This window comes from Zerene cesonia, chromosome 20 (genome assembly GCF_012273895.1).
Source record: "Zerene cesonia ecotype Mississippi chromosome 20, Zerene_cesonia_1.1, whole genome shotgun sequence".
In the NCBI taxonomy this organism is placed as follows: domain Eukaryota; kingdom Metazoa; phylum Arthropoda; class Insecta; order Lepidoptera; family Pieridae; genus Zerene; species Zerene cesonia.
In genome coordinates this window covers 5058384-5069390 of record NC_052121.1, presented here as the reverse complement: position 1 = coordinate 5069390, position 11007 = coordinate 5058384, and the positions used below count along the sequence as shown (strand labels likewise).

The window sequence follows — 11007 nt, the reverse complement described above, 5'->3', positions numbered from 1 at the left end:
AATTCTCATGTCACAGTTTTCGTTGCCATACTCCTCCGAAACAGCTTGACCGATTTTGATGAAATTTTTTGTGCTTATCAGGTGTCTATGAGAATCGGCCAACATCTATTTTTCATACCCCTAAATGATAAGAGTAAGGCAGAACAGCATTTGTCGGGTGCAGCTAGTATATTTATATAATTGGAATCACGGAATCGGCTCCAACGATTTTCATGAAATTTAGTATATAGAGGGTTTCGGGGGTGATAAATCGATCTAGGTAGGAATGTTTTTTAGAATATGTCATATTCGTGTTTTTTTTTCCTGACATCTATTGGTGAATAATAATACTATTTTGCTTCGTAGATAGCTGGACAACTGAAATAACACATAGCCACTTTTTATACCGATATTCCTACGGGATACGGACTTACGCGGTTTCAACCGCGGGTCACAGCTAGTAAGCTTAATACCTATACCTAAAATTTAAACTCAGGTTAAAAATATACCTATGTTCAGAGAGCACATTAAGTACCTACCTATGAACCTAATGAATATTGTGAAACTAATTAAACTAATGAATCTATCAAAAATGGAAATTATAAAATGACATTAATGAACCACAAGGTCCACCGGACAGTTCTTTGGCATAATTAAGTTTTTTTTTTAATTGATATGATTTTCAAAAGAACAACTAGTGTATTGCGGACTCCTTAGAAATTGTTTTCCGTATGTAAATGATTTATGTTGTATGGCGATCCAAGTGTTTCTGAAAGAGGTGTAGTTGAATAAATTAAATGTTTTAGTTTGAGTTGCTTGTACCGTGAAAAGGTCATTTCGAGTTGCAATAGATCTTCTATGTCATTATTTCAAGTTGTACCTTTATTCAAGTTCCTTAGATTCGCTTCATTCGTTGCGGCGTGAAAATGAAAACATTACACATTCTTTCATGTGTAAGATATTAGCACAGTACAAAGTATTAAATGCCGAAAAATGCTGTGAAAGTAAATAATTGATTAATGAAAATTGCGTCAAAATAAATCTTTGGATATAGCCTACTACTATATACTATATAGCCTACTACTTAATATAATAAACGCGAAAGTTCGTAAGAATGTATGGATGTTTGTTACTCTTTCACGCGAAAACAGCTTTTACATATCGGTATGAAATTTGCTGCAGAGATATATTACAGTCCGGATGAATAAATAGACTACCAGGCATTTTAACCAGGTACCACGCGAGTGACCGAGTGACGCCGCGGGTTACACCTAGTTATATATACGATAGTATCACGATTGTAACATAAGAATATTTAAAAGTGATGACTGCTGAAGATCGTCACCTTAATACGAATCTCAATGAATAAAAATTAAATTATTGCTTATTTAATTTTAAAACATATTATACGGAATACAATAAAAAATCGATTTTTATTTTTTAAATGATAACATTTATTTATAACATAACTTAATATTATCACATAGGAAGTACACAGTACACATAATTTACATGGATACTAGGTAGATAAATATTATTTTAAATTAATATGATTGAGTAATATTTAATTATTATTTATATAAAAGTTCAGACACAATTTTATTACATTGAATGAAATAAATTTTATGTTGAATAATAAACCTCATCTCTATTCGTACACGAAAACCACCTTCCCTTAAATCATTTTTTTTGGTAGCTTGTCCACAGCTTTATAAATGATTAATTATTATTTTCAGTAACTATATAGATTTCTTATATATTATTGGTTATTATCTAATTTTTAAAATCAAAGTTACACCTTACAACAAAAATTTCAAAGACACGTGCTATATTAAGGTTTTCAGGATATACTTGAAAACTTTATAGTGAAATTAAGGAAATTACCAAAAAACGCTAGCTGAATAAATTTACTGATGACCGCGTCTCCTACGTCACAGCAAAAAATTTTTTACAGTCTGTTGCGGGTAATCGTGGTCAACTGACCACCAATGCTTGTAATGTTAATATGAGTGTCGTAGGGTAACTAAATCTGATAATTTGTTTTAAGATCCCGAAAGACAGATGAGACAGGGATCTCAATCGTCTTAGACTAGGAAAAATTCTAGCTCCAAAAAGACAGAAAAGAGTAGGATTCCCAGTTGGAAAAAAGCCAAAAACATCTCCGATCTATGAGCAATACTACGACGAGTGCTGATGCATCGTCAATGTTTTTCTAACCAAGAAAAAGACATTCATCTCTTCTAGAACAAGGTGGATCAGCTGGTGTTATCCACCACTGCTCATAGAATGCCTGCATTTATTAAACCCCTTTGGAATGAAAACGAGATCAAAATATGAAAATAAATATGATCGCAATAATTAAGATAAGTTACGGTAATTTATATGTATTAATATTATAAGCATACACAGAAATAGAAAAAAAAACATTTACTTTACGACGTCTATTACTTGCTAATCTATTTCATTACGTATACGCCAAAATTATTTTTGTACGATAATTGATTACAATACTTTTTTTTTTTTTTTTTTTTTTATGTCATAGTCGGCAATGGAGCTGGTGGGTCGCCTGATGGTAAGCGCTACCACCGCCCATGAACATTTGGAGAGGCATAAGGTCAATCGCAGACCTTTCGCCTCTACAAATGGATTGCCGACTTTAATTGGGACGGGAATGGGAAAGGATTGATGAGAGGAATAAAGGAAAGGACTGGGAAAGGTAAGGATAAGGATATGGACCTCCGGCTCCCCAACTCACCGCACGAAACACAATAGCAAGCTATTATTTCACGCCGGTTTTCTGTGGGGGTGTGGTACTTCCCCGGTGCGAGCTGGCCCAATTCGTGCCGAAGCGTGCTCGACTCCCACAATAAAATACTTGTATCTTACCAATACATTTGCAACAAATATAACATGCATCAGAATAAAGGAGAGACACATTAAATATGACGTCTCTGATGGATTATATTTATTTTTATTAATTCTATGTCATTAGTCTGCTTCCCAGTTTGTTTGAATTTTTTTAATGTTTTATGAGTGAACGACTTCTATACATTTCAATGATGGGTGCTTCAGTAGGATACTCAATTTTCTTTTCGTCGTTTAGGACGTATGCGAATCCATCGAAATGACTGAATTCCTTCGATATTTGATCTTCTAAGTGGTAAAGACGACTAGGATGCGTCAGTTCTATAAGGTTTTCTGGAATGCGTAAACCAAAATTTTTACAAGTAGAAATCATCACAAGTAGCATCAAAACATTGTTTTTCATACAATACACTTGATCTCCATCTTATAAAATTCCCGTAAAAAAGTCAACTATTCTAGATAGATCTAGATATAAATTTAATTTCTCACCTTGTGCGACATATCTTTCAGATTGATCAGCGGCTGTAACGCGGTAAAAGGGTTGTTTACGACCAAAGTACAAATCGTCGACGGGTATATGCACGTGATCCCCGGTCAAATCCCATCCACGGATAATGCATATATAATCATATTTTTTATGATAACATATCATTCCTACTGCATAGAGCACATTGTTATCGTGTTTCTTGAAAACAAACTAAAAGAAATTCATGATTACAATTATTAAATATTTTTAGCGGCCTAGAGATAAAGTTAGATAATTTTATATACTTACATTGTGGTTCGCGGATTCCACGGGTTTATTTAATGTAGATAAAGCAATAATGATTTGACGATAGACGGCATCCAGCTTCAAAAAGAAAACAAACAGTGTTAATATTTTCTAAATAGGAAAAGAATCAAGTTATTTTATTTGTACCTCTACTTACATATTTTATGCTCAAATTTGTATTTGTAGCACACAGGTCTTGATGTTCAATCAAATAAGCAAAGAAATTCTTATATGGATTTTGATGATTTTGGCTTGTCCCCAAAAAGTTCAGTAAATGCAATGCATTCTGTGTATTCCTGCAACAATAATTTTATTTAAATAAAACTCATGATTTGAATACAAGTAATTTCATAATTAAATGTATATTTTACCAATTCCGAATAGCTCCCATTGTTATTAAATATGATGAATACACATATTGTAGCAAAGAATCCGGGCAATACGAATAATTCGATCTCTGGGTACTACTTGAAAATGGGCACCGACGTTTCGGTTGTAGTTCTCCAGTTTCAAGGGATATAGTGAACAGAAGAACATTATGAGGATCTGTATCATCCAGCCACTCTAAGAAGAGGTGATTCGGAAATGCAATCAGCTCTAATTTCACTCCACACTTCCTTGCCACTGCCTGATATATAGCCGCCATTACAATAGCATTGCCACATTTGTTTTTGAGGACCTGTATTTAAAATTATTCGAATTAAGTAACAATTTTTTATGTTTGCATAATAATAATAATTATCACTTTTTCCCCATTTCGACCACGGCGACTGCCAAGTATCGACGACACAGCAGGTCAGCAATGCCTTCTTACATACTTGCAAGTGGCTGATCTACCCAATTTTTGACGAGAAATGTACAATATAAATACTATGCAGGAAATATTTATTATGGATGCATTACCTTGACGATATTTAAAGTATTAAGGTCAGCAGCTGGAGTGATTGCAATGCGCCGCTGGCCATACAGCACTTGGGACATGGCTGTAAGTACTTCTTTATCTGTAACTTTCTTCCACCCTGGAGGTGGTGGTTTGCGCGCACGTGCCTCGCGAATTGCATCTTTTACATTTTCAACAATATCATTTAGCTGTGAAAAACTTATTATTAACATAACTGTATAATAAATAGCTTATTAAAATTAAAATCAGAATAATACAATATAACATTTTAAATTATTAAAACACTGTTACTATAATATAATCACAAGAGATCTGGTATAGTCATTTTAAATGGAAATTTGTTAAATACATAGGATGAAGACAAGACAACATGAATAAAATAAAACATCTGGTATTCCACAATATCCTTGTACGTAATTTTATAAGGGCCAATAAAGTTTGCAGTCCCCATAAAACTATAAGTCTACAAATATAATCTGGTGAACATAAAAGCTGAATAGTTAAGGAATCATTTGAAGGCATTAAATTATAATAATAATAAATTAACAAATGTTAAATGGATAAATACTGACTGCATCATTCACAATCTCATCCAAGTAAAGATTGGCTGGATCAATCCACTGGACAAAGAAATTCAGTACAACCTCTGGCATGAGCTCTTGTGCCATCTGTAACTTCACCCATTTGATGGTGAGGTAAGTATGAAATAGAAAACGAAGAACACCCTTTGCATAATGCATATCTGTTAAAGTGTAGGGCCTGTAATAAATTTGATATAATAGAATAAACATTATAAAAGTGTATCTTATATTTAAATTTTTAACATACAATATCTTATGTGTACAGGTAAATATTTTTTCAGTCATAAAAATTGTCTTTATTTATATTTATGAGGAGATGTAAAAAATTTGTAATCCCAATCTTCTCTTTCTTTTTCAATATAGGTCTGGTTCTTTGGTTTAATAATAAAACTTTTTTTTTTAATTTCAAGGGAGAGAAAATAACATTTATAACTATTTACCTCTCACAAACATACTGTTCCAGGTATTTAATTCCTTGCTGAACAACATCTTGCAGAATATGTATAGTGTAAAAATAACTCAGTTGATCATTTGTGGCAATTTTGAAGAATTCTTTAACATCTTCTAATGATAATTGATTCATTCTCCTAAAATTTAAAATTAAAATAGGCAATCACCCAGTAATTATAAGAAAAAATTGTTTAAAACATATAAATTACAACAACTTTAAAACCAAAAATTAAAAAATCAAAAATAAATTATATTATTACTATAAGGGCTACCCTAACAACTACTTGTAGTAAGTGCCAACCAAGATAAATTGGAAGTAGATAGTAATACTCATAAGTATCTATCATCTTATTACATAGTGTTAAAATGAATTTTACGGAGTATATCACAGGTAGTAGTATATACTTTACAATGTATCTATGACCTACTTGGCCTACCTATAATTAACTTAAACTCAGGCATGACACTGCTAAAGAAGTCTGTAAATCATCTATTGTGCATAGCAATCGTGAAGTGCGTAATGTACCTAAACTTGAAATTTTGTTACCTTATAAATTATTTGTTGTCAGTCTGGCCAAAGTGAAAATATATAAAATTACACAAATGAAATATCTGTACTTACCAGTAAAATTTCGATGACATGGACATCAGTTCCGATATGACATCTTTATTTACTTTATTATATTTTTTAAGTTCATTTAACCAATTACCATCAGAATGTTTTTCAACAGTTTTGAAAATAGACGGTGGAAGTCTGTAAATACAATAGATAGATGAAGATAAATAGAAGGCTATCGTCATTTTAATACAAGATAAATTGTTACGTACGTTTCGATACATTTGCTTTTCCAAAGATATTGGTCATGAATAGTTAAATTATAAAACCGTTTACAGGTCAATCCAAATGACACAATATCATTGCATGAGCTGTAATTTAGTATAACAGCAATTATTTCATCAGGTAGTTCTGTAATATAACAATTTATATTTTCTTTTCCTTCATCCATGATTTGAAACTGCAACTTCTTTATACGTTGAACTCCCTAAGCTTTAATTGATGTTTCATAGTATAAAAAACCTTTTAAATATTTTTCAAATCTCTATGTTTATTTGTAAATATAAAATTGCGTATTGCAAAGATTTTCTAAACGCCAATAGCTAATAGATGAAAATGGAAAAGCACAAATGACATTGACATTTGACAATCACAAAAAGGGTTTTTTATTAGTTTTTCTAGTTGGGAAAATTAGTCTATTTGCCAACGACAAGTAGGTACTACCGTAACTCTAATGATGAAATAATGTAAATAATTAAAAAAAAATTACTGAATTTAGTTTCTAGTTTCGTGAACAAGTCTTTAAGAATAGGAAAAGGCTTCTAATCACACTGTCCTAAAGGTACTGAATCAGATAATGGACATAATAATTTATGAGTGATCAATAGATTCATAAATTAATTATCTACGAATGGATTCGAGATTATTTTACATATTAAAAAAAACTTGTGATACCGATTATTTAAAGCAAAATAACTTCATAATAGCCTTTGTATCTTAGAAATGCACATACTCATTCTTCATCTTATTATTATTATTTTTTTATACTACTGTTTGGTCTTCATGCTACGTTCGTACTATTAAGTATTCTGTGTGTGTAATATGTTTAGGACTACAGACATCTACCACTACTATGAATTTTATTTAAATGGGTACCTAGGGATTTGTGTGTGAGCATAGTATCGCATAGAATTAGACTAATAATGCTTATTTGGTGTAATGGATAATAAATGTTCATTTGTTTGCGTGTTTTTGTAAAGAGCATAATAATTTTAAAATCAATACTTTAGTCACGCAACACTTATTTAATACACATATTTTTAGTACCTTAGGGTTCTGTACTATATAACTACTATAAAATACTTCTCAAAAACGTGGTACTTATGGAGTGCACCCGAATATGGACATAGACATTAATTATTGTAAATAGATTGAATGATTTTTATTAATTCGATAAAACTGAATTTTGTGACCGTGATTCTTAAAGTACACATTTTAACAAGTACACTTTTTTTTGAGGATAAATTGATTGATAATTGATAACAGGAAATACATTTACATCGCGTTTGTATATTTAGTTAATTTATAAGTAAAAAAAAAAATTATAGAGTATATGCACATAACTTTACTTTAGTATTTTTATTAATGTTCCAAACTTATATAAAGTTATTGCTGTTCTGCATTTTCCCGGCCGAACCCTAATGCTCTTATTATACTCGTGTTTCGCAATTAATCGATTATTTTAATATTTATTTAGATACGAATCACAGAGGAACATAACAGCGATAGTTTTGCCGCGGAGCGTAATTTATTATAATCATTATTTTCTGTAATAGTGAGAAATTCAAATAGTGTATTTTTTTCAGTAAAATGGCATTTGTATATAGTTGTTGCTTTTGTTTTTCTTTACGTTTAGGGGGAATAATTATAGCAATTTTTTCAATCGTTAGTTAGATTTTTTTGTACTTTATTTGTATAAAAAGTTAAATATTTATTATGGATGACAACTTTTTTTAGATTCAAGCTGTCGTAAATATATCAGTTGTATGTGCTGCTGCCGAGCAAATAGATAAAATAAAGCAACATTTCGTTCCGTGGTTTAATGATATTAGTCTTACGTATGTTACTGATTTAATCTCATACTTTTTAGAAGGTTTGTATTTACTTACTTTCTAACAATTAAATACTAAATATCCAGACCCATCCGACGGAGCTGATTAAGCTAAAGATTTGCTTTATTCCTGTCTATTTCTTTTTGTGTTTAAATTATATTTGCAGATAATGATGTCCGAACTTGACTTTTCGTAAGACTTAGTGTAGTTTCTTTTATAGTATAGTATTATGTAATTAATTAACTTGCAATCGCACTGAACAATGCAAATTAATGTAATGTGTATAAGTTGTAAATTATAAGGTTTCTTTAGTAGGCATTGAATGCATTTATAGCCGACTAAGTAACACCCAATTTTCAATTTTGATTTCGGAAAAATAATGCAGCCTCTAAGTTAAACTTAATATTGGTCTTTCAACATAAAATTGTATCAAAATCTTCCCAGTGCTTTTTATGTGATGGACGCACATACAAGCAAAGAAACAATAAAAAAAATTAACGATTGTGTTTAGGGTCCATTAATAATCTATAATGCGTAGCAATTTTTTTTTATATTAAATATACAGAAATCGCAAACGGTACTGTTTTCTGATTATACTTATGTATAAATTAAATGATATACCAATTACATTAACATTATTTTATTTTTGCGTTACAGATCCTGATAAATACATTAGTTATGCTATAACTATACTCTCCGTTTATATTTTAGGGTGTGTTTTTTATATTTACGGGGCATATAAGGTCAGTACAATGATCATATTATTTATCACATTAACTTGAAAATTCAAATATATTTTATTATTTATATCGACTTTCGTGGATACATGCTAGACATTAGCTTAACATTACTAATCTATCGGCTCGCGGCATTTAGACGATTATTCAAGGATAGTTGATGCCCAGCGAACTTCGTACCGCCCAGAAACATAATATATAGAATTTCTTTTAAAACTTGTTAATTTCTGGCTAACCAATGTCATTCTGTCAGATTTGATCAATCTTTTGATATGGATGGCTAATGGGATACGATTTAGGATATTTTTTTATTTTCTGCTAACGCTGCAAAAAAATTAAATATACGAAATAAACTAATATATACTACAATAATAACTACACGTTTATTGAGGGATTAATTGAAATATTTTTCTTTTTAAATGATATAATTTAATAATTTTAACATTATTATATATTTGCAAAATTTGGCGGCACACAAAAGTGGCGCGGAACAGTGGTTGAGAATCACTACTTTATCTGTACAAAATTTCGTCCAAATCGGTTCAGGGGTTTTTGCGTGAAGACGAGACAAAGTTATATTCGCTTTTATAATATACCTATGTAGAGATTGTAGGGTTGCATACATATAAGAAAGAAAGAAAAAAACCATTTAGTAGTAGCTGTACGGTACAGAGTAAGTAACATATAATACGTACTGTATGTAAAATAATAAGCGGTCTTACTATTTATGTGTAATGCAACTGAAACAATAGTACAAATAAAAAAACTGTGCCTTGATTAACAGCCTTACCGTTGATGTGAAGTTATCTAATTACTAATCATCCACATACTTACATATTATATTTTCATATTTGTGATCCATATTCAATGTATGAATTTATTTGCAGCTTATTAATATTTTGATGTTTCCTTTTATTATGCTCGAATTGTTTCGATTATTTGTATTGACATTCTCTATGATAACTGGACTATTGGTTCTTAAGCAGAATACTATGGACCTTGGACTTCTAATTGGTATCAGCGTTATTGTAGGTTTTACTTTACGTAAGTTTATTTAACAAAATCTTTCTTTTTTCGTATTCTCACAAAAAAATATGTTATAAAATTTAAATATTTTTCACGACTTACTATTACTCAATTTCTTTCTTCTTCTTCTCTTTTTCAGTTGGAATGTTTTATCTCTGGGTTTGTGTAGCAAATCTCCCAATTTTGATAAATGAAATGAAAGAGGACGAACAAATAGTCTTAATTGACAAATTGCAGAAAATTATTGAAAAGAGTAATTTAAGGTATTCATCTGATTGGTTTGATCAACCATTTGGGGACAACCGCTCTAACTTAGAACAAAACCAGAAGGAAGAAATATTCTTCGTATCCAGAAATAGAATATTGGATAGACCGCCGCAATATAATTTTAATTCAAAAAAATCGTAAATAATTTATTTTGTACATATTTTATTCTCTAGTACTTAGTACAGGTAATTAATTTAAATATTTTTAAATATAAACCTCAAATACAAACTCAAAAATATTTTTTTTTTCTCGTCTCGTTTTAAATTGCTTTTTCCGTTTCAAAAGATGTTCTTGCCTTTTACGCTTTGTGTGCATTTTCATGACGTTTTATACTTGACTCTCGGTTCACGTTGAGCTTAAGATAGAAAAATATCGAGTATATTTAATAACAGAAAAAAACGAGTTAAGAACAAGGCAGATTTGGGTCGATAGGCAAATTTCTACATGCCCGCAGCTTGCAAGTCTGGTTACCAGAGCCAGTTTTGCAAATCTCCTCCCTCATACTGCAATGCAAGAATGCAAGAAATCAAATTATGTGCCATTTACTTGCTTGTAGGATCTTAGCTGCGTCAAAAAAGGTTGACAGTATGATAGACCACATTTTCTTTATATTAGTAATAAAGTAAAACAGGTAATAAAAAAACAGCTTGAAATAATATGTAATTGATGTCGCACTGTAAATTGTGATAACAGTGTCTTTAGAAATATACCCTTCATATGTGTGGATATTTCTTGTAATAAATATGTATATAGGTTCACTAA

At 30.7% G+C, this 11007-nt stretch overlaps 2 protein-coding genes across 2 annotated transcripts in view; both read right to left on the bottom strand.

Annotated features, from left to right (window-relative positions):
- Nucleotides 1-11007, bottom strand: part of LOC119834924 (splicing factor 3B subunit 1) — a 33151-nt gene that overhangs the window by 14552 nt on the left and 7592 nt on the right. The gene's annotated exons all lie outside the window — the stretch shown is intronic.
- LOC119834926 lies at nt 2855-6788 on the bottom strand. The gene is made up of 10 exons (XM_038359467.1): nt 6377-6788; nt 6171-6302; nt 5539-5685; nt 5090-5276; nt 4520-4705; nt 3988-4295; nt 3774-3912; nt 3620-3694; nt 3334-3541; nt 2855-3177 (listed from the first exon to the last, which is right to left on the bottom strand). Exons 1-10 carry the CDS (start codon nt 6553-6555, stop codon nt 2999-3001), a joined length of 1740 nt encoding a protein of 579 aa, XP_038215395.1. The 5' UTR covers nt 6556-6788; the 3' UTR covers nt 2855-2998.

Excerpts from the sequence above, each read along its gene's own strand:
- LOC119834926 (XM_038359467.1), bottom strand. The coding sequence starts at position 6,555 with ATGGATGAAGGAAAAGAAAATATAAATTGTTATATTACAGAACTACCT. Across the intron at positions 4,296-4,519 it reads ATACTTTAAATATCGTCAAG|GTCCTCAAAAACAAATGTGG; the intron begins GTAATGCATCCA and ends TTTTAAATACAG. Across the intron at positions 3,695-3,773 it reads CAAATTTGAGCATAAAATAT|CTGGATGCCGTCTATCGTCA; the intron begins GTAAGTAGAGGT and ends TTCTTTTTGAAG.